This window comes from Hemicordylus capensis, chromosome 1 (assembly GCF_027244095.1).
Source record: "Hemicordylus capensis ecotype Gifberg chromosome 1, rHemCap1.1.pri, whole genome shotgun sequence".
Classification (NCBI taxonomy): Eukaryota; Metazoa; Chordata; class Lepidosauria; order Squamata; family Cordylidae; genus Hemicordylus; species Hemicordylus capensis.
The window spans coordinates 74,511,005-74,535,892 of record NC_069657.1 but is presented as its reverse complement, the minus strand read 5'-3'; the positions used below and the strand labels follow the sequence as shown (position 1 = coordinate 74,535,892).

Below are 24,888 nucleotides of genomic sequence, written 5' to 3'. Positions count from 1 at the left end.
GGGACATCATCTGGAATCTGCCTGAGAGGTAGGAGCAGAACCACTGCAAAGCAGTGCCTCCCATTCCCAACCCCCTCAGATGTTCCAGAAGGATACTATGGTCAATAGTATCAAAAGCCACCAAGAAGTCCAAAAGGAACAACAGAGTCACACTTCCCCTGTCAATTCCCAATTGGAGATCATCCACCAGGCCAACCAAGGCAGTCTCCACACCATAGCCTGCCCAAAAGCCAGTTTGAAATGGGTCAAGATAATCAGTTTCCTCCAAGACTGTTTGGAGCTGGGAAGCCATCACCCTCTCAATTACCTTGCCCAACCGGGGAAGGTTGGAGACAGGCCTGTAGTTGCTCAACTCTGAGGGATCCAAGGTAGGCTTCTTCAGAAGTGGTCTAATAATTGCCTCCTTAAGACACGGAGGCATCCTACCTTCCCTTAGAGACACATTTATAATCTCTACCAGGCCTTCTAAAACAACCCACCTGCCAGATAGTATTACTCAAGTCGGACAAGGGTCAAGAGAACAGGTGATAAGCTACACCATTCCAATCAGCTTGTCCACATCCTCAGGAGTCACAAACGGGAACTGATCCAACCTAATCACACAAGAGGAGTCGCTGGACACCTCCACATCAGACACTGAAGTAATTGTGGAGATGGAGTGTAAGTCGGCCCGAATACGAGAGATTTCCCTCACAAAGAATTTATTAAACACATCACAGTGGGTAATCAATGGTTCAAGATTCTGATTGAAGGGAGGAGGGGCACATACTAGCCCTCTCACAACCCTGGACAACTCCGCCGGATGTGAACTTGCGGATGCAATACGGGCAGAAAAGAATTGCTTCTTTGCCGCACGTATTGCCTGAGCATAGGTCTTCAAATGAGCTCTGTGTTGCAATCTGTTGGATTCGAGCCGAGTCTTTCTCCACTTGCACTCTAATAATCTACCTTGCCACTTCAGCCCCTGTAATTCTTCCGTATACCAAGGGGCCAGTTTTGAAGCAGTTCGGAGAGGATGCTTAGGAGCAATCATGTCTACAGTGATTTTGCTGTTTCAATTCTCTACTAGGGCATCAACAGGATCACTGGCAGAGCCAACACTAAATACTTCCAAGGCTTCTTGAAATCCTATCGGATCCAATAACCTTCTCGGGAGGACCATCCTAATAGGTCCCTCGCCCCTGCCAAGGTGGAAAGTGATTGAGAGTCCAACCTTAACCAGATGGTGGTCCGTCCATGACTATGGGGATATCACACAATTCCCCATCCACGGAGCACCACCCTGATCAGAGTGAAAGACCAAATCAAGCATGTGATCAGCGATGTGCGTTGGTCCCAAGACCACTTGAGATAGGCCCATAATTGTCGTGGCTGCTATGGGCGAGGAGGACATCGGTCTGAGGAAGAGGGAAATGCTCCTTTAGAAGGGACCCCTTCCGTGGATGATGAGCCCATATCTTCTCGCACAGGGGATACTCCTCTGGGGGGTGGGGGCCTCATTGGTGATTTGATCATTAGTGGGATAGAGAGATGGGTTTGTGACCCGCATGTTGACCGCACGGTGACTTGCCTGCCTGGTGCAAAGGTTGCGGACATTACGCAGCATCTAGACAGGCTCCTAGGCAGTGCTGGGGAGGAGACAGCTGTCGTGGTGCACGTCGGCACCAACGATGTGGGGAAATGCAGTCAGGAGGTCCTGGAAGCCAAATTTAGGCTGATAGGTAGCATTTTGAAGTCCAGGACCCCCAAGGTAGCATTCTCAGAAATGCTACCTGTTCCACGGCAAGTACAGTAGATAGGCAGAGCTGAGGGGTTTCAATGCGTGGATGAGACGTTGGTGCCGGGAGGAGAGGTTTAGATTTGTTAGGCACTGGGACACATTTTGGGGCAAGCAAGGCCTGTACAAAAGGGACGGGCTGCACTTGAACCAAGATGGAACCAGACTGCTGGCGCTTAAAATCAAAAAGGTTGCAGAGCAGCTTTTAAAATGACACCTGGGGAACAGCCGATGGGAGCTGGGCAGTATCCCGTTTGGCAAAAGCCATCCTTTAAAGTGTGAGGCTGCAAAGAATTCATATAAAACATAAGGGGACGGAGCAGAACCACATAAAGAGCAGACGGGAGCCTGTGCCAGCAGGTCAAAGAGTCAAAAGAATAGCATACATCAGGGGAGAGATTCAGTGTATAGGTGCTTGTATGCCAATGCCAGAAGCCTCCGAGCCAAGATGGGTGAGCTGGTTGCTAACGCAGAAATAGACATAGTGGACATAACAGAAACATGGTGGAACAGTGAAAACCAGTGGGACACTGTTATGCCTGGGTATAAACTCTATAGAAAGGACAGGGAGGGGCTCCTTGGAGGAGGGGTAGCACTGTATGTTAAAGAAGGGATAGAATCTAACAAGCTAGAAAACCTAAGTGGACTGGAGTCCTCCACAGAAACCCTGTGGGTGACTATACAAGGCCGGAAAGGAATCGTGCTACTGGGGACGTGCTATCGCCCTCCAGATCAAAATGCCGACAGTGACTGGGAGTTGCAGGAGGAAATCAGGGAGGCGTCAAGGAGAGGCAGGGCTGTAATTATGGGTGATTTCAACTACCCACACATAGACTGGGTAAATTCACATTCAAGTCAGGACAAAGAGGTCAAATTCCTACATATGCTAAATGACTGTGCCCTAGAACAGTTGGTCATGGAACCGACCAGAGAGAAGGCGACCTTGGATCTAATTCTGAGTGACACCCAGGACCTGGTGCATGATGTCAGTGTCATCGACCCTTTAGGGAACAGTGACCACAGTGCCATCATTCAGCATACATGTGGGGAGAGAATCACCAAGGATGTCTAACACAGACATTTTGAATTTCAGAAGAGGAAACTTCTTCAAAATGAGGAGTATGGTGAAAAGAAAGCTGAGGGGGAAACTCAAGAGAGTCACTTCGCTCCAGAGTGCATGGAGTTTACTCAAAACCACAATACTAGAAGCCCAGTTAGATTGTATACCCAAAAGGAGGAAAGGTACCACTAAGTCCAGGAGGATGCCAGCATGGCTAACGGGTACCGTCAAGGAAGCCATAAAAGGGAAGAAGACTTCCTTCCGAAATTGGAAGGCCTGTCCAAACAAAGAGAACAGAAAGGAACACAAACTCTGGCAAAAGAAATGCAAGGTGACAATAAGGGAGGCAAAAAGAGAGTTTGAGGAACATTTAGCCAAAAGTATCAAGGGGAATAACAAAAACTTCTTTAAGTACACCAGAAGCAGGAAACCTGCCAGGGAGGCAGTTGGGCCATTAGACAATGAGGGAGTGAAAGGGATTATTAAGGAGGATAAGGAGGTTGCAGAGAAACTGAATGAGTTCTTTGCGTCTGTCTTCACGGCAGAGGAAACTGAGCATATACCTGTTCCTGAACCAGGCTTTTTAGGGATGGAGGCTAGCGAGCTGAGTCAGATAGAAGTGACAAGGGATAATGTTCTAAACTGTCTGGAAAAACTGAAAGCTAACAAATCACCAGGGCCGGATGGCATCCATCCAAGAGTCCTCAAAGATCTCAAATGTGAAATTGCCGACCTCCTTGCTAAAATATTTAACTTATCCCTGAAATAGGGCTCTGTACCAGAGGACTGGAGAGTAGCAAATGTAATACCGATTTTCAAAAAGGGATCCAGGGGCAATCCGGGAAATTACAGGCCAGTTAGCCTAACGTCCGTTCCAGGCAAATTGATGGAAAGCATCCTCAAGGATAAAATTGTGAAGCACCTAGAAGAACAGTCCCTGCTGGGAGTGAGCCAGCATGGCTTCCGCAAAAGTAAATCTTGCCTCACCAACCTTTTGGACTTCTTTGAGAGTGTCAACAAGTGTGTGGATCAAAGTTATCCAGTTGACATAGTCTACCTGGACTTCCAAAAAGCTTTTGACAAAGTTCCTCATCAAAGACTCCTGAGGAAACTTAGCTGTCATGGGATAAAGGGACAAGTACATGTGTGGATTGCTAACTGGTTGAAAGACAGGAAACAGAGGGTAGGTATCAATGGAGAGTTTTCACAATGGAGGGAAGTAAGAAGTGGGGTCTTGCAGGGATCTGTACTGGGACCGGTGCTTTTTAATTTATTCATAAATGATCTAGAAGCAGGGGTAAGCAGCGATGTGGCCAAATTTGCAGATGATACCAAACTCTTCCGGGTAGTGAAATCCGAAATGGATTGTGAGGAGCTCCAAAAGGATCTCTCCAAACTGGGGGAGTGGGCGACAAAATGGCAAATGCAGTTCAATGTTAGCAAGTGTAAAGTGATGCACATTGGGACGAAAACCCCCAAATTCAAGTATATGCTGATGGGATCCGAGCTGTCGGTGCTGGACCAGGAGAGGGATCTTGGGGTTGTGGTTGACAGCTCGTTGAAAGTAAGGCAGCTGTGAAAAAGGCAAATTCCATGCTAGGGATCATTAGAAAGGGGATTGAAAATAAAACGGTTAACATTATAATGCCCTTATACAAAACTATGGTGTGACCACACTTGGGGTACTGCGTACAATTCTGGTCACCACATCTTAAAAAGGACATTGTTGAACTGGAGAAGGTACAGAAGAGGGCAACAAAGATGATCAGGGGCCTAGAGCACCTTTCTTATGAGGCAAGACTACAACACCTGGGGCTTTTTAGTTTAGAAAAAAGACAACTGCGGGGAGACATGATAGAGGTCTATAAAATCATGCATGGCGTGGAGAAAGTGGAGAGAGAGAGATTCTTTTCCCTCTCACACAACACTAGAACCAGGGGTCACTCCATGAAATTGATTGCCAGGAGGTCTAGGACCAACAAACGGAAGTACTTTTTCACACAGCGCGTGATCCACTTGTGGAACTCTCTGCCACAGGATGTGGTGACAGCCAACAACCTGGATGGCTTTAAGAGGGGTTTGGATGACTTCATGGAGGAGAGGTCTATCAATGGCTACTAGTTGGAGGGCTGTGGACCACCTCCAGGCTCAAGGGCAGGGTGCCTCTGAGTACCAGTTGCAGGGGAGTAATGGCAGGAGAGAGGGCACGCCCTCAACTCCTGTCTTTGGCTTCCAGCGGTATCTGGTGGGCCACTGTGTGAAACAGGATGCTGGACTAGATGGGCCTTGTGCCTGATCCAGCAGGGCTGTTCTTATGTTCTTAACTCCTGAGCTGCCCCAGACAAATTGGTCCCAAAATGAACACTGAAGTCCCCCAGCACCACAAGCCTGGGGGACTCCAACACCAAGCCCGAGACCAAGTCAGTGAGCTCAGTTAGGGACTCTGTTGAGTAGCAGGGTGCCAGTCTATACCTGGTTCCCAAACTTAGGTACACACATTCAATATGGTCTGACACTTTAACAGGGATCCTGGTAAGGGAAAGGTTATTCTTATAGAACACAGCCACTCCACCTCCCCCGCCCATGGTGATTACCCACGCCTCAACAGAGTACCCTGGAGGGAGATGCTGGGACCACACTGGGCCCCCAATCTCCCCCAGCCAGGTCTCTGTAATACATACCAGGTCGGCGCCTTCATCCAGAATCAAATCATGGATAGTTTCTGATTTGTTCTAGACCGACCTGGCATTACAAAGGAACAATGTGAGGTTCCAAGGTTGGTTGGCATTGCTCCCCAAGGTCAAAGAGCTGGCAGGACAGGCAGAAGGGGAAACAGCTATTGGTTTCAAAGTCCCCTTCCCCTGTAATGGCCCGCTGACCTGCCAACATTACTTCTTCTGTTCCCCACCACAACCGGAATTGCCGCCCCATGATCAATGGATACGCTCCATGTCTCCCCATCTCCAGATAAGCTCAGACACATTTATAAACACAATTAAAACAAAATCACCCAGAACTAATTAAAACAGAAGCCACATTATATACCCACCCATGTGTGAATTCTTGGGTCAGGAAACCTGGCCCACGCCCTCACTGTCCCCCGAAGTGGCTCCCCCAAAGGGTGACCCCATTTGGTGTCACCCCTTCAGTGGCAACCCCACCAGTGGTAGGCCTGCCGCCACAAGCAGCGTCCCTTTATAGGCCCAGAGATAACCACCCTGGTCAGATGTTAAATAGCATGGGGGACAGAATGGAACATTACACAATGCCATAGCCAATGGCCATGGCAGTGAGTAGGAGTCTCCAGGGACTACTTTGTGGAACCTGCCCTGGAGGAAGCAGCAGAACCTCCGCAAAACAGTGCCTCCTAACCCCATCCTCACAAGACGGTCCCATAAGGATATCACAGTTGATGGTATCAAAAGCTGCTGAGAGGTTCCACAGGACCAACAACATTCCCCATGTCTAGCTCTTGGCATAAGTCACCCACAAGAGTGAGCAATGCAGTTCAGTCCCAAAACCAGGATAAAAGCCAGACTGAAAAGTGTCAAGATAGTTGGTTCATCCAGGAACCCCAGAGCTGGGTCAGCCCCACACACTTGAGCACCTTGTCCAAGAATCACTGATAGCTGTCACAATTTACAGGGTCAAAGGATGGATAAGCAGGGGCTGAATCACTGCTGGTTCTAGGCCTGATGGCAGAGCTCCCCCCTACATTGGTGAAGCATTCAGAACTCCCTCAACCCAACAGGGCAGTACTGCTTGAGTGCCTGGGCTCAAACGTTTGGTCATGACCCAGCTCCTTTATTTCAGCCTAGTTTCCAACTCACTTTTGAAACTCAAATAGCCTTGGTCACCCATGAAGAGAAGGAAGAAAGGAGAAGGCTCTGAAGAGAGAAAATGTAACTGTGTTGCAAATATGAGCACTGCCAAAACTGAGCTATAGGGACGTTCCTATATCTTGGTATCAATTCTTGTATTAAAACCCCACCTGTCAACAAAGAGATGATACTTTCCAGTACTGAAGACTGTCCCACCACAGAAACAATGATTTCTGAAGTTATTTTACTCAACATTGTGAGGATGATGACTAGTGAATTATAACAGAAATTGATTACTCCAGCTTTTTCACACACACCAGGTACACCTTTTAAACCTAGCAGCAATTATGTTAATCTATGTATTCACCCCAAAGAATAACACTCAATGAGGGCTAATCATGCCTGTTAAAACTATATATCTTAACACTGATTTGAGGCTCTCAGATTTACAAGGAAAATTTAAAAATTAGCAAAGATATTCAGGAGAAGTGAGATTGTGTGAACTGAAGAGAGAAAATTATAACTATTAACATGCACAGAATATTAACCCATAGTGCTATTAAAAATAACTAACCTTGTACATATGGCCCTGTTTCAGGGTGCTCACGGACACGAAGCGTATATGGCTTTTTATTATTGGACAGCCTTAACAAATCCCGGACTCGCTCATTATAGATTTCTAGGAAACTGAAAAAAGAATAAGACGTAATGATAAGGATTCTGTGCCAATTTGGATGTATTTCTCCACAAGTAGAGGCTATGCACAGTAAAGAAGCAAGATTCTGCCTTCTACCCTGTTAATAGAAATGTGCATGGAACCAGTTTGCCCAGTTTGAATCCAGAACAGTTTCAAACTGACCCGGCCTGGTCCTGCTTCAAGCTTGGATGAACCAGTTTGTGAGCTGGTTCGGAAGTATATTTGTAAAGAGGAAGCCAGCGAGGTTTCCCCTTTACAAGATAAGGGTAATTCCCTAACATAAGGTGGGGGGTTGAGCAAAAGTACCTTTAATTTAAAGCCCACGGTGGTGGAGAGTCTCCAGAGGCAACAGTGGGGTAGGGGCTCCTCCAACCTCCACCCTGATGACCTCCCAAATGATAGCCTGGGCCTCTGCACACATGCGGAGGCCATTTTTGTAACCTTCATGCATGTGCAGAGGCCATTTGTGGTGCAGAGGTCACAGAGGCCCAAACTGAGCTGAGAGTCAGCTCAGGCTGTCATTCAGGAGGCCAGTGGGGGGCTTGGAGGAGCCCCCGCTGCCATCCACCGCCACCTCCAGAGACCCTTGGTTGCCGCGGGCATTAAAATAAAGGTACTTTTGCTCCCCCACTGTTATGTTAGGGAATCTCCCTTTACTTGTAAAAGGAAATCCTCACCAGATTCTCCTTTACAAGTATACCGGAACTGTTCCATGAACTGGTTCTTAGAATCCAGGGTTGGGCCAGTTCAAACTTGGACCAAAACCCCCTTTTGGGGGGGCCAGTCCAGTTCGAACTTCAATCACCTGTACGGGCCAGTTGGATGTTGAGCCCGGTTCAAATTGAGCTTGCTGACACATGCCTACCTGTGCACCAGGATATGCCTGTCCTGCCTCCAGGCCTGCTGGACATCCATATATGGTGATAACATTTGCTTGGATCCCAGTATTCCCTTTTACTACATGTTTTCTTTGTTTGGGGCTGCGTGTTTTCACACACACACACACACACACACACACACACACACACACACACACACACACACAGAAGGCAACTATTAAGTAGCATGCAAATGGATCTACCTCTGCTTCTAGTGGTGATATTATATTTTCTGCACATTTTGCTTATACCAGAGAAGCCAAAGGCTTTATTATATGTGCACTTCCTACTTCTGTAAGCAGGAAGAAGTCCAAGGGGTGCAATGCTACTTAGCTTCTGGTTTCCCTTGAAGAAACCAGACTGGAGGTCACTGGAGGCTTCTAGTGTCTTTGTAACATTTAATTTATTTACAAATATACAAGTTGAGCATTAGATAGCAATAGCAATAGCACTTACATTTATATACCGCTTTATAGCTGGAGCTCTCTAAGCGGTTTACAATGATTTTAGCATATTGCCCCCAACATTCTGGGTACTCATTTTACTGACCTCGGAAGGATGGAAGGCTGAGTCAACCTTGAGCCCCTGGTCAGGATTGAACTTGTAACCTTCTGGTTACAGGGCGGCAGTTTTACCACTGCGCCATCAGGGGCAGCTGAAAAATGAAGCTGAAAAAAATAGAACAGTTCTACACGCCAGCAACAGGTTACAATAGGTTCCCTGGAGAGCAAACTTCATACCCATAGATGCTTCTGCTCTCTGACCAGCTTCTCCATTCCACCGTCTCCTAAGCTTATCCTGTTTATATGTTACACCTAGCATGAAACTGCCGCTTCTTTTCACTGACCACTAACACATCTGGGTGGGGTGAGGGGTCAGCTCACATTTTCACATCAACTCTTTCCCAGTGGTGGATTAACGGAGAGGCACAGCAGCAAATTTTGCCCCTCCTCAAATTTTGCCACCCCTCTCTGAGGGCAACGGCGGCTGCAGCAAGGGTGGAGTGGGAGTGAAGAAGCCGCCGCCCCCCCGCTTTACCTTATTAAAAAAAGGCAAACCTTTTTGGTTTAAAGTAAAAGGACGGGAAAAGCCATTTTGCCTATGGGAGGCAAAAAGCTGAATCCGCCCCTGCTCCTTCCATCAGGTGGAGGACATGACTACTTGCCATCTTGCACAGCTTCTGCTTCAGAGCCATTAATGCCACATTCAGAAACATCCTCTGGCCTCCTGACCTATTAGCCAGTGATTTGCCACCTCATATCCTCAAATCCATTACAGTTTTAATACATGACTAAAGCTGTATTATCAATACATATTCTATTACTAGTGCTATTTCTTACGAATAATAGGACCATGTATTTAAAAAACCAAACAAATAAGGGTTGTGTGTGTATTATGCAGCCACAACAGAAGACTTATAGCACTGTCCTTCACTGTGAGGCCCAGGAGCCAGTGGAGGCTCCCATCGACCCTAAGAGTGGCTCCCTGACTAATTGTTTATTAGGTCTATGTGTCTGGCTGAAGCCCCCCTGGCACTGCACGGAGGCAATCATTCCCACTGCACTGTGCTTTGCTCAGCTTTGCCAAACACCAGTTGGGCTCCTTTAAGGAAGATAAGCCCTCTTGAGCCCCAGGACCATCTTGGATGGTGCACACAGAGTGCTGGGAAGTGTAGTCATTCAAAGCAGGACTACACTTCCCAGAGCTCTGTGCACATCTTTCAATTTGGTGCTGGGGCTCAACAGAGCTGTTTCTCTTAAAGGGACTCTCCCCCTCCCCCCCCCCCCACAAATACTGGGGAAAGCACAGCACTGCACAGAGGTCAACATGGTGGAAACTGGCTCCGCTATTTGAAGGTTTGTTCCAAAGTGGGAGTACTGTCCTATAGCCTACAAGAAAGCAGAACATATCTAATTCCAACTGGACATGGTCCAAATTTTGAAGGCATAGCCATAAGGCAGTATGAAACAGTTGAACACACTTACATACAAGTGTATCAATCACAATAAAATTAGAGCCTTAGAAAGAGAAAAAAAGAAGAGAAGTTTAATTAGAGGAAGAGGCAGAATTTTTAAAGAGCTATAGAACTACATGACAAAAGAGAGGGAAACACACATACCTGACTTCCACTCTGCATGATGCTGGCTGTTTTGAATAATCATCATCCCTTGAAAACAGACCCTATGCAAATCAAACATATATAAGTTTTGTTTTCTGGAGAAAAAAATCAAGAAAATTGAAATAAGTAAGTGTGTGTGTGTCTGTGTGTGTGTATAAAATTAAATAAATACCTTACATATACGAGGTGTTAATCCAATTGATGCCTTGAAAAGTGAAGAAAAGCAAGTTTTAAGATTGCTATCCATATGTGCATATACACAGTAACTATAGTAATTGCAGTGAAACACACTAGTAAGATCTCCATGATAACATATGACTATAACACAGAAAACTAAAAAAGGTTATGGGAACAATACCCAAACTGTTTTGGGTACTGGTAGAACTAGCAATTCAACAAATAACAGTTGCTCCATACACATCATTTAGTACCCATCATAAAACTGGAGGGTCAGTTTGTGACTGAGTTGGGGAGGGAAAAGAGGTGGAATGTTTGTTGTTGTATATCATCAAAAAGTGTTTCTATTAGCAATTTAGAAAATTAAGAACAAAGGCTGAAGAGAACTGAAAATCATGTAGCCCATGCCTTTCCCTTGGAGAAAGCTCTTCAATATTCAAATACTGTACTGATAAATTATTTATTTATTTATTTATTTAATGAGTAATTTACACCATACAGACTGAAATCTGCTACCACTATACCAGAAGAACAAGCAAGGCGTGCCAGGCATGTTTAGTAAAAATAAATCCAGATGTCAAAATCCAAGGATGCCTTGGAGGAATGATATGCTTTGACTATAATAATGTCTATGCAAGTTACATGTGATTTGTTCATCCTCCATATTGATGTGAAATTCTTCTGCCTTTTTCTGGAACATTTGATAATGCCTACTGTTAAATATAGGATACAAGATAGAATAGATTCCAAGAACTATTTCAAATATTTCAGAGTTGTTAAATAAGCACTTCTTCTTGCTATGTGTAAAAGCCCCATAAAACCTCCTATATTCCATCTTAAACAGTTACAAATTACAGACTGGAGAATTCTGGAGAACTCAAAAGCCCACTGACCTCTTTGTGATATTCCAGTTGGCCCTAATAAAGTATTGCTATGGTGGACTTTGGCTTATTGTTCATTACTGTCACCAGTGGTAAAAATTCAACAAACACTTCTGCATTTTCTTGTACCTGAGGCTTTAGCTATCAATACAACTGTAAATGAAACTTTTACATCAAAGCAAGGAATGTAATGAATCGTGTAACTTACTGGAGTTCCCATCATAGTGTATGTTTTTCCAGAACCTGTCTGCCCATATGCAAAAAGACAAATGTTGTATCCTTTAAAAGCACCAGATAATACTGAAGTACCAAGGTCCTGGAAAACCTGTAATGAACAATAATAACAAAAGCATTATCTGATTGGTATTTTTCAGGGCACCTAGAGGAACATTAGGTGCTTTATAAATAAGCAGCAAGGAGACAAAAGGCAGCACCAGGAAGTTTTTCACACAGGGCTTTTAAAGCCCTTTAACTCGGTGCGTTCATATTTTGGCCAGATTTACCCCGAATTCCCTGTGAGCTCTTGGGGAGCACTTCACACACAATTTGGGTTTTTCACTGCACATTAGAGTGCAGCCCGATTTATATCCAGGATAGGAAAATCCACTTTTTGATCAGGTTTTTGGGATAACTTTGAGTTCGCAGTAAAGCCTCGCGGTAAAGCCTGCTGTGTGGAGAACCCCATGAAGGAATGTGGGAAACAAGCAAAGTTTCAAAAGAGTGGGGAAAATGGGATGTTATTGAGGGAAATCTTATGCCCAATATATTTCATCAATATGCTTTCTTCAGGGGCACACACAAAAACATTTTAATGTTGACAACACACTCCGCTCATTGTGGTAGTTCAGAAAGATACAGTTTCCCTTTTTAATGGATTTCCTTCAATAGCAGATAATTTATTCCAATAAGTTACCACTTTTTTGCACCTTTTTGAAGTTTTGCTTCCCTTGATTCTTAGCTTTATAAACAACTATTAGAAGGGCTTTCCAGTGGCTCTAACAAGGCCCTGCAATGGTCTGCTGACTAGAAGTGTTTTTTCAGTCCTCCTTTTGCAAGCACAGAGATTATTTGCAAATTTCAATTCTTTTCCTATAGTTTTGCTTTATTTTATAAAACGAATCCTATTTCCAAGATCCAACTATTCAAAGAATATGTAGGATTTCAACAAACACTAGGAATATGAAAAGAGGGAAGGGAGAAAAGAATGAGAATAAGGGGGTTATGGAGGCTGGTGCCACAAAATAGAATGCAGATGTTTCCTAACATCTGGTCTAAATTTTGCTTCAGTCATCAGATTTTGCATCAATCATCAGATTTTGCATTTACACAGCTCTCCTGCAGATGGTCAAAAGATATACTTAAATACAGTTAAGCTCTAAGTAAGATGACAGACCTGAATAAGAGTGCCCTCAAAAATGCATAATTGTTATGGACAGCAAAACTTCAGCCTTGTGGGCAAGAGGGCACCATGGGCACCATCTGTTTACAAAAAAATAATCATGAAAACATTTACGAAACAAATATTAGTGTAATTATTGCACAAAGAATACACCACTGGCTATTCAGTCATGGTAAGCTCAGATGAAGATCTTGCTATCCACATAAAATGATTATTTTTTAAAAAAAGATGAACAGCCTGAGAATATCTGAACATACTTCATCTCCATTTTCAACTAATCTTAGATATTATTACATTAGTTTGGTAAGGTTTAAGCTTTTCTGAAAGTTTAGCAGGGAATTCTGAAAATATATTCTATATTTTTCATGTAATATTTTTGAATGAATATATAGGTTGAGGATATGAAAAATTTTGTGGATTGGGTGTGGAGAAAAGCATTCTACTTTTCCTTCCTTTTACAAGCTGTGAAGCTGAATGTGGTTAAAACTTGTTGCTTTTAGGGACATCTTGAAGAAATCCCTCCAGTCTCCCATTTCAGACCCAAATACTCTTAAACAGCAAAGCTTTCAAGTGATTTCCCTCTCCTTGCAATCATGTATGAGATATATGATCTCATAAAATGAAATCACAGGCAACCTTTTGCCACTGAGGCTCTCTTTCAGCTGTGGAAAAACACAGCAGTGGGGAAATGGCTTGGGCTTGAAATAATCTTGGATCTTACTGTTTTTAACATCTGTTTTTACTTACACTGTTGGTTTCTACGAAGAGACAATGCTGTCCCTAAACAACAACAACAACAAAATGCCAACCATGTCAAGGTGACAGAGAGTTAAACTTTTAAAATGGGCTCTAAGAGTTGGCTTTGTAACATCCACTGAAAAATAAAATAAATGAGAAATTGGAGGGGAGGGGAGAGGTTTCAGTAGAATGGGCTTTCAATAGCATTAAAACATGCATAGATGCTCCCCCTAAAGCTCTTGGGATCCTGCCCTTATTCAAGTATCGTTTGTAATCCTGATGCAAGCAGAGAGTTCATCTTTCCGAATGGTTTTCATGCCTCAGTGCTGTCACTACCTTGAGAGAGACTAATATATTTTTGATTCCTGAACTATAATTCCAGGGTACTAAATTAGAGCAAAATTAATTTGAAATTTTAATGTCATGCAAAGCCCAAAACTATGCTTAATTTTACATAAGCCAGCACTTAATGTTACTTTGACAATAAGGACTACATCTTCACTGCACTGGAATGTTGCATTTATTTTAGCTATTAAGAACCCTGTTGTCTTGAAGCTACAGTAAGTTATACACTTAATGCACTTATCACCATTCTTGATTGACTGCACAGCATTCAGGCAATCAACCTGGGCACTTTCCAGATTCGACCCTGCAAAAGAATCATGACGAATCTCTGAAGTGTGCTTCCACACTTCCTGTGTTGGGACACCGCAGTCCCTATGCTGACAGCAAGGTGCCATTCATATTTCCAATGCCTTGTTTCAAATTTAATTGCTGCGATATAGTGCTATAACGTTGTATATCCGACGTTAAAAAGTTGCTGTTTTTTCAGGTTATTAGTTTTCGTGAGACAGCTCCAACTGCTGGGCACTTTGCTATTTATATTTTGAATGCGATTTGCCTGAATGGTAGCATTTTGTGGGTTGAGTGGCTAATCTGGAAAATGCCCTGTAGAAGAATAAATGTGTGTTGCTGGTCCATGGTTAATGCAATCTCAGCTCTTTCACTCAGTATATAGAATCCTAGGAAACACCAGACTAGTTCTCAACTGTTACCTAGTCTCTCACTTCAAGTACTCAATAACTGCCAACTAACCTTCTTAAGGTCTCTGAAGGCCCATATGGAAAAAGCATGGTGTTTGAAGTACTTGTTTCCACAGCTACCTCTCATTTAGAGAAGATAAATTGTTACAATTTATCGTGTAAATGATGACTTGCAGTGGAAGAGACTTCTGATCTAGCACTGGCAGCTTAACAAGTGTGCAAACTTAACTGGAAGGAGGGCATCACTGTTTGGGGAAGTAGCTTTTACTCTGTTTTCCCAGTTGCAACAACTTCACCTACTCTGATATAAGTCAACAGCTTGTTCATTTCCCCCCTCTAAACTATGTTTCCTTTAGAGCAAGGGTTTTAAACCTGAGATTTATGGAAAATTTATATGTTTAAATGTTTAAATATACATGGTAGCTTACAAAAAATGATGTTTATGATCAAACAAAGGATATCATTTTTTCTTGAATTTTAATTCTAAAATTATAATTTATAAAATTATAAATGGGATCGGGGTCCAAGGGTCGTACTTGAGGATCTGTAGCAATGTTCCCTCTAACTGTTATAATCAGTAAGTGGAAAGTTTTGCCCTGGGTGGCAGCATCGAGGCAGTGTGCGCACATAACTCACTCACTCTCTCACACACACGAATTAATAACTACTGTGCCATGCACAAAACATTTTCACCTCCTCTCCTGCACCGAACATTTAGTTCACTTCTCCTCTGGAATGGAGGGTGTGTGCGTTCACGTATCAGCCAGATTTACTGCAAAGTCCCTGCAAGCTAATGGGCAGCACTCCAGACACAATTCAGGTTTTTAATTGCATGTTTGAACGCAGCCTGATTTATGTCTGGGTTTAAAAAATCCATGTTTTTTTAGTTTGCAAGCCTGAGAACGGAGCCCACTTCTCATGTTTTTATTAATGTGTGTCACTTAGGGAGACAATATTTGCCTGAAAAATGGGGGCAAACTACAAGTTACTAAATATGGGATGCCATTGTAATAATGTCTGGGTCAGCATTTTTTGTGCTATTGGATGACACACACCACATCCTAGAGGATCAGATGCCTGTTTGGCGGGGCAAAACAAATGAGAGTGTTTCATTTCTTAGCTTTCAATTAACACAATATTTGCAATGCAAACATATCACTGAGGGATGGGCAAATCCCACTGGTTCCAGTCTAGAAACAATATTTATTTATTTATTTATTTAGCACATTTTTATACCTCCCTAACCCAAGGTCTCAGGGCGGTAAATATGGATTTACAGTACTGGATTCTTCTTCTAGAGCTGTACTAGCTTCGGGCTTGCTATTCTGCATCCGCAAACACATTCTGCAGGGGTGAAAAATGCAGTAAAGGGAAACCAAGATCACTATCTGCCTCCACTAACCCATATGATTAAAATGGCAACCCATGGTTCCCAATATAAGTGTTTCAATTTTTCAGAATTCACCAAAGAGACAAAGCAAACTATGACATCGCTGACACAGGGAAGGATATTCTGTTTCGTTTGCACCTAGTGATCTTGGAGGAAGAGTTATGTTTGCAATGAGATCTTTGATCCATCATTTAAATAAATCTCTGGTTGTGCTAGATCTTATCCAGACTGTCTTATTTGTAGGGATGTGCACGGAACAGGGTGTGGGAAGTTTGAAGGCAAAAGAGTTGACTTTAAGGGTGGAGAAGGGTACACTTACCACTCCCTCCACTTTCCCCCCGCCATCACTCCATTGCAAACCAGTCCAGCAAGGCGGCAGAATACCTCCCTGCTGCCCCATCCACTCTTCGGACCAGAAGTACCCAGAGTGCTTGGTCACGTTGGACGTCAGCGGGGGGAAAAGCAGAGAGAGGGGTAAGTGCACCTTAACTCACCCTTAAAGTCAACCCCCCTGCCTCTGAACCAGAGGAACCACTGGTCGATCGAATTGGTTCTGTGCACATCCCCAGGGCCGGCTCTAGGGGATCTGGTGCCCCAATGCAACATTCTGTTGAGCCCCCCCCTTAGTTATAGTAAAAAGTAAAAATTTGAAATAAATACAATTAGTGTGTATTCAAAATTTAATACACAAAGATTTTACTTAATTATGTACATAACATTGTATATAATAGAGCAGGGAGTGGAGGAGGGGAGCTTTCCCTTTTCCCTCAAGCACAAAATGAGAAGATCAAAAAGAGTTGTGGGGGGGAGGGGAGAGTGAGCGAGAGAGTTGTGTGTGGGGGGGGGAGAGAGTGAGAGAGTTGTGTGTGGGGGGAGAGAGCGAGAGAGTTGTGAGGGGGAGAGAGAGAGAGTTGTGGGGGGGAGCGAGAGTTGTGGGGGGGAAGAGAGTTGTGTGTGTGTAGGGTGAGAGAGAGAGAGTTGTGGGGGGAGAGCGAGAGAGGTGTTTGTGTAGGGGGGAGAGAGAGCGAGAGAATTGTGTGTGTAGTGGGGGAGAGAGCAAGAGAGTTGTCTGTGTAGGGGAGAGTGCGAGCAAGAGAGCTGTGTATGGGGGGAGAGCGAGCAAGCAAGAGAGTCGTGTGTGTAGGGGAGAGAGAGAGAGAGAGAGTTGGGGAGGGGGATGCCACAGGCTCAGTGCCCAAGCTAGTTTCTTTCTAAAGCTTTCTCTGCTGCATCAAGAAGCCCTATATCCCTCTAAAATATGATTTTTTTGAAACTGCTGAAAAAGTAGCAGGCAAAAGGAACTATCTTTCCTTCCTCCTGGTTTTCAGCTGTGGAGGGAGGAGGGGTCAGCCCAGCATTCCTTCCAACCCAGCCCACCTCTCTCTCACTACATCTTTACCTGCGACGATTCGCAGGCTACAATGGCTAGGTTGCTGCTCTGGCCACCCTCGGGCTTCACCCAGGCCCATCAATGGTGAATTCTAGTTCATGGAGCAGTGCAGCGAGGACTCCTGGGCGCAAGAGCAGCTGCTCTCTTGCTCTTGCCCACCAGAGAAACGGAGGGCAGCCGGTACTTGGGCGGGACTCGGGTCCACTTCTGGCACCTAGGCACTGCGGGAAGGCGTTGTTTTCTTTCCACGTGTGTGTGACTCCATGCAGTGCTGCTGCCATTGGAACTTGGAGCGTGCTGGTGCAGTTGCACATTGCTCCCCGCTGCCCAGCCCCTCTGCTTGTTGTAGCTCATGGCAGATTAGGGCAGGACATCTTTGAATCTGGTGACTGTGAGCAAAATATGTTTGCAATATGTATGTGAGCAAAACAACATGTTGTCAAGAGCATCATCAGCTCGACCCCCACCCCCGCAGCAGACAACGCCCCGATGCGGTGCATGGTCTGCTTGCTGGGATGAGCCGGCCCTGCACATCCCTATTTATTTGGAAGAGTGAGTAGCTTTCACTATGTTTCTCTTTAAGACTACATTTTGGAACTCTCAGCAGCTTTCGTTACCATTGACCATGGTATCCTTCTGGATCACTTGAAAGAGGTGGGATTGGGTGGCACTGTTTTACAGTGGTTCCATTCCTACCTCTCTGGTAGATTCCAGATGCTGACGCTTGGAGACTGCTGTTCTACAAAGTGAGAACTAAAGTGTGGAGTTCCACAGGGCTCCATACTATCTCCAATGCTCTTTAACAGTTACATGAAACAACTGAGAGAGATCATCAGGAGGTTTAGTGTAGGGTGCCATCAATATGCTGAATACACCCAGTTCTACTTCTCCATGTTGACCTCATCAGGAAATGGCATGTCTTCCCTAAACACCTGCCTGGAAGTGGTAATGGGCTGGATGATGAGGGATAAACTGAAGTTGAATCCAAATAAGATGGTGGCACTGACTGTGAGTGGTTGGGACCCAAGATATGATTTACATCTGCCTGTTCTGGATGGGGTTACACTCCCCCTGAAAGATTAGGTACCTAGCTTTGACATGCTCCTGGATCCCAAATTCTCTCTGGTTTCTCAGGTTGAGGCAGTGGTCAGAAGTGCTTTTTATCAGCTTTGGTTGATACATCAATTCAGCTTGTTGGGTGGCAATGCAGGACCAGGTCTTCTCTGTGGCTGCCCCAGGGCTTTGGAATATGCTCCCTGTTGAAATAAGAGTATCTCCTTCTCTGTTTGCTTTTAGGAAGTTCCTCAAGATGCACCTGTTTTCTCAGGCTTTCAACTGAAATAAATTTTAAACTTTGTTTTTTATCTAATGAGATTGTTTTTACTTTTTTTGTGAAATTTTAACTGTTTCTACTGTTTTATATTGTGTTTTAAATATTGTACTCTGCCTAGATAACAAGATAGATAACTAGATAGCATTCATACGGATATGCACTCCTCATTTTACATACCCAGACATGAATTACTAGCAGAAGAGGAACCCACCCGAATGCATGATGCGAAGAGCTCTCCATTTGCATCTATATAGGCTCGCGCAAGAGATTGTCCTAGTGCAAGGACTCATCTGGAATGGAGATGAATTTCTTTGTGCAATAACAGCATGCTATGTCCTTACGCTAGTGCAACTGCATTTATGCTAGTGCAATACTAGTCTGGATGCTACACATCATCATCATCATCATCATCATCATCATCTTCAAGCTGCCCTTGAACAATATCTGGAAACTGCAGGTAGTGCAAAATGTGGCAGCTAGGTGGGAGAACATCACACCCATTTTGAAAGAGCTGCACTGGCTACCTGTTTGTTTCTGGGTCCAATTCAAGGTGCTGGTTTTGACCTTTAAAGCCCTTAACGGTTTGGGCCCGGGATACCTGAGGGACCGCCTGCTCCCAAGGGTTGCTGCCCACTTGACGAGGTCATCTGATGAGGCTCTGCTCAGGGTGCCGACACTAAGGGAGGCTTGGTTGTCGTGCATGCAGGACAGGGCCTTCTCTGTTGCTGCCCTGACTCTGGAATGCTCTCCCGGTGGCTATTTGCTCCTCGGTCTCCATCAGAGTTTTTAGAAAGCGTGTTAAATCTTGGCTTTTTACCCAGGCTTTTATATTATTGTCTCTGTTTCTTCTTCTTTGTATTTTGTTCTGTTTTTATGCTTGTATTTTAAATCTTTTTAATCAGATTTGTTTTTATATTTTAGCTTAATATTTTACTTGTGGCTTTTTAATAATCTTGTTTTTAAATTCTGTGTAAACCGCCCTGGAATTGTTTTAATGAAAGGCGGTATATAAATTTAACAATCAATCAATAAAAAATCATCATCTATTCCATTTAATGCTTAGGTTACAGATCATTCCAAAAACCATATACACTGTCAAGCAAGTGTGGAGTCCTACTGAGGGATTTGAGTGGAGTTGATGCAGATACATTATTTATCCTTCAACAGTTGACAGGGTGTGTGTGTGTGTGTGTTTTATACACAGTGAGTACACATCCCAGTGGTTCAGGAAACAATTAGATAATAGGGAACGAAGGAATAACCTTTATTATTGATTGATTGATTGATTGATTTGATTTGATTTGTATACCGCCCTTCCAAAATGGCTCAGGGCAGTTTACAATTAAAACACACCACTAAAACAGTAAAGAGCTAAAACTAATTTAAAAACAATATAACAATTAACAATTTAAAAACATTTTAAAACAACAATTAAACAATTAGAGTGATTAAAAACCCCGAAATCCGGTTTTGAATTTTAAAATAAACCAGAAATTAAACCCCACACAATTTAGGAAGCTGAGAAAGCTTGAGTGAAAAGAAGGGTTTTCAGGTGTTTTTTGAAAATTGCCAGAGATGGGGAGGGTCGTATCTCAGCAGGGAGCACATTCCACAATCTCGAGGGAGCGACCGAGAAGGCCCGTCTCTGTGTAGCCACCAAACAAGTTGGCGGTAACTGGAGACGGACCTCCTCAGAAGACCTCAATGGGCAGTGGGGCTCATAACGAAGACAACGCTCTCTTAGGTACCCAGGGCCTAAGCCATTTAGGGATTTGTAAGTTATAACTAGCACTTTGTATTTTGTCCAGAAACCTATTGGCAGCCAGTGTAACTCCATCAGTAAAGGAGTAACATGGTCTCTCCGAGATGATCCAGAGACCAACCTGGCTGCTGCGTTCTGAACCAACTGAAGTTTCTGGACTACATACAAAGGCAGCCCCACGTAGAACGCATTACAAAAGTCAAGTCTGGAGGTTACCAGCAGATGTACCACAGTTTTGAGGTCATTGATCTCGAGATATGGGCACAGCTGGCGTATCAGCCGGAGCTGATAGAAAGCACCCCTGGCCATCACCTCAACCTGAGAAACCAGGGAGAGGTGTGAATCCAGAAGTACACCCAAACTGCGAACCTGTTCCTTTTGGGGAAGTGTGACCCTGTCTAGAACAGGCAGATCAAAATTGTCTCTAGAGTTCTGACCCTGCACAATAAGTACCTCCACCTTATCTGGATTCAGCTTCAGTTTTTTCTTCCTCATCCAGCCCATTATTGCTTCCAGGCAGGCATTTAGGGAGGATATGCCATCTCCTGAAGAAGCTGACATGGAGAAGTAGATCTGGGTGTCATCAGCATACTGGTAACACCCAGCTCCAAATCCCCTGATGATCTTTCCCAGTGGTTTCATGTAGACGTTAAACAACATCGGAGACAATATGGAGCCCTGAGGCAAGCCATACAAAAGTTCAGATTTTGAAGAAGAGCAGTCTCCAAGGAACATCATCTGGAACCTGCCTGAGAGGTAGGAGCAGAACCACTGCAAAGCATTGCCTCTCATTCCCAACCCCCTCAGACGCTCCAGAAGGATACTATGGTCAATAGTATTGAAAGCCACTGAGAGATCCAAAAGGACCAACAGAGTCACACTTCCTCTGTCAATTGCCAATTGGAGATCATCCATCAAGCCGACCAAGGCAGTCTCCACCCCATAGCCCACCCGAAAACCAGTTTGAAATGGGTCAAGATAATCAGTTTCCTCCAAGACCGCCTGGAGCTGAGAGGACCTTGTCATTTCCCCTCCTTCCAGCTGAAAGGTAGAAAAGAATTCTATTAGCTCCTGCTATAGAAAGGAGAACCATGTATTATTGTGCTACAATTCAGAAATGCTGGTTTATTGAGTGTCATTACAGAGAATTATTCATAGCAACATTGTTGACCAATAATATTGACAAGAGTATTCCTATACTTACAGATATAACCACTCATTTTAAAATATACAATGTTCTGTGTGCAAAGTTAAGCAACACTTTCAATATTTGTATACTAATGCTTATGAACTGTATCTAAGAAATGGTCTATACTAATGCTTATGAACTGTTTCTAAGAAATGGTCTAAGAGATGAGTGTTGAAGAAAAACATTGTGTGAAATAAAAGGTGGCAGGGGAGGGGATTCCAAGCATGACCACAGCAGGGGGGAGGGTTAAAGTTTCCTGCTGTGATCCCCAGCTGTGCCCTCCCAATCCAACCACGATTAAAACATTAAAAAACAAACAAACCACCAAGTACTTAAAGTACTGTGTAGTTTGGCCCTTAAGGAAAAGTAACTTGGCATTTATAGATTTCACCACAAGTGACATCTAGGATGTCTCCACAAATTACAGAAGAAATGTAGAAAGAAGAATCATTTTGAACTGGCTCTTTGTCCAAGTTTACTTTCATGTTGAAGTGGGGGAAAGTAAAGAAACTTGGGAACTGCCCATTTCATAGTACCAAATGTAGATTGGTACAATGGTACAATTGCAGTCACATGTTTATATCCCTTTCTGCCTTAAGTAAACAGGGCCAATGTCAGGGGTCACCATCACTGGGCAGTTATTAGAATGGTCTGTTGCCAATCCTCAAGATCATCAATGTGCCCATAACCTTACATAGGAAGCTGCTTTATAATGAGACAGACCATGGGTCTATCTAGCTCAGTATTGTCTACAGAGACTGACAACAGCTTCTCCAAGGTTACAGGCAGGAGTTTATCTCAGCCATATTCTGGAGCATTTCCAGATGGAGCTTTTAGCTTGGAATGGAGGGTGTGTGTTCACACATTGGCTGGATTCATGCCAAAGTCCATGAGAGATGACGGGGAGAACGTCACACATGATTTGGGTTTTTCATTGCGCATTCGAGCCTAGCCCGATTTATGGCAGGGGATTAAAGTGCGGGGGGAATCCACCTTTTAATCTTTTTTTTTTTTTTTTGACAAATTCAAAACTCACAGTAAATCCGCGGTAAAGCCTGCTGTCTGGGAAAGCTCCTGGAGATTCCAGGAAGGGAACTTGGAACTTTCTATGTAGAAGCATGTAGGTGCTCTTCCCAGAGCAGCCCCATCCCCAAGGGGAATAAATTACAGTGTTCACACATGTAGTCCCCCATTCAAAATGAAAATCAGGGTGGAGCCTGCTTAGCAAAGGGGACAATTAATGTTTGCTACTACAAAACCACCTCTCCTCTCTCTCAACGTGTGTGTGTATATGTGTGTGTAGTAACTCACAACCAAGAGAATCACTCTATTGTCACCTCCTTTCTCCTATCCCATCAGTCAAGATGCTGCCATATCAGCACTTACACTAGCCCAAATCAGAACTAATTCAAACAAAACTCCTCCAAGGTTAGTACTGCTTCAAACTACTGGAAGAAGATTGTCTGCTGAAATGTTCTTCCAGGCAGTGCCTTCTTTCTGCAATACTACTACGTTCCTATGTATGTGGAAATTTTCTTTTACAAAGGGGAAGCTTCCAAATGTGCCATTTTGCACCTAGTGTCTCAATTTCAGGACACTTCAACTGACTTTAAGTCAGCATTCTATTTCTACTTGCTCATTTCCAGTCTGTGATGGCCTCTCCTTTGCTGCCAGGGGCCTTTGCTCAGTATGTTTCCTGTACTGCCCCCTTTCCATTTGTGGTCTGTGACTTCTTGTCTCTTTGTTACATATGCTTCTAAATCAGGTCTTGACAAATTTTCTTTGGATTTAGGAATCAGCCCCAAAATTTAGAAACCAGACAATGGACACTTGACAAAATTACCAGGTTTAGTATGGATATTATGGAGTTGGAGAGTAAATGGGCTTCTTTTTATCCCCTTTACAAGCAACATACTTAGTACAGAAAGTTCTACAGCCATTGTGGTTGGGAATTGTAGTCGAACAACTTGGGACCTGTGCACTGAAACATCCAACAATATTATGCCTACTCTTAGAAGTTTTCCCCATAACCACTTCCATAACTAATGGAAGTTTGAAGGGTATATAACTTGTAAAAAGCATTCATGCTTAAGAGCATGTAATCCCACAATTATTTTTCATGGATGGTTTTCTTTTGTCTGGTAAAGCAGCCACCGATGGCTTGAAGCTGAGTGGTGGATGAGTAGGGCAGATCAGTAATTCTTTCCTTCCCAGAGGTTTGTCTGCTCGATTGCGTTTCTCTTTGAGGGACTGAAGATACATATCCCAGTACATTTTTTCTCTTAAAGAAAAAAGCAGCTTGGGGCAATGTTTAGTAAAACAGCCTCTGACCTCTGGTTTTCTGCTCACTGTGAAGCTGCTCACAGCTGCTGTACCTGATAAAATACAGACCCTGGGGAAAATAACCCTGCAACAATGTGTAACAAGTAGTTCTGTCCTAAACCCACATAATCTGCCATCTAGCATCAGACCACATCCTCTGAAACAACTCATACTGCCAAGGCAGACAGTAAAAAATCCATCCCCTGTATCAAACAGTAAAAAGCCAGTGGCAAAATGTCTTAGTAACCTGCATAGAAAAGGGTGTAAAGAATGAGGTTCATTCTTATTAAAAAGGTAAAAGACTAATGCAGGAAGGAAGAACTAATGTAATAGCTTTGTTGCACTGACACAGGGTCTTTTCTGCATGTGAACTCTCATGAGGAATACCAAATTAATCCCAGCTGAAGTCTTTCTGTGTTCAAAGAAAGCAGCCACCAGAACACAGGGAACTCCATTATATTCATTAATTGAGCAAGAAACTTCTGCTATGACACTAGGTTTATTTAAGCAACATTACACTATTCATGACGAAGAAGAAAGAGTGGCTGTGGACGTTTTGGAGCATTTTCTCTCTCCTGTAAATAGATGACTGGCTACATTACTAGGAATCCTAGCCAATCCTCAGCTCCTCAGTTCTTTTGCTCAATTAAACAGGAAGTCATGAAATAGAATAGAAGGCTGCTCTCCAACAGATAAATCTATAGACAACATCCCACAGGCTGTGTGGCTAGAGCAGGGCTCTGAAAATTTGAAATGTCTTGGCTTTCCTATTACAGAATTTTAGGTCGATCTAAGGGAAATCAATTAATATATCTGTAACTATGCCATCCAACTGTAGACAAGGAAACATTTTGTCAACCACATCTCTCTTGATCATTTTCTCATGACAAGAACTAGGCTTTCTCGTGAACT

At 43.7% G+C, this 24,888-nt stretch overlaps 1 protein-coding gene across 3 annotated transcripts in view; it reads right to left on the bottom strand.

Annotated features, from left to right (window-relative positions):
- The window catches only part of STARD9 (StAR related lipid transfer domain containing 9), a 184,857-nt gene that overhangs the window by 110,693 nt on the left and 49,276 nt on the right, over positions 1-24,888 (bottom strand). For all 3 annotated transcript variants that reach the window (XR_008313825.1, XM_053285880.1, XM_053285881.1), the window contains 4 exons: positions 11,619-11,735; positions 10,525-10,557; positions 10,353-10,414; positions 7,233-7,345 (listed from right to left, as the gene is read on the bottom strand). Coding sequence is in view for 2 of the 3 variants with exons in the window: in XM_053285880.1 (XP_053141855.1) it covers positions 7,233-7,345; positions 10,353-10,414; positions 10,525-10,557; positions 11,619-11,735 (325 nt within the window). In the remaining variant the exon portion in view is untranslated. The remainder of the gene's footprint in view (positions 1-7,232; positions 7,346-10,352; positions 10,415-10,524; positions 10,558-11,618; positions 11,736-24,888) is intronic.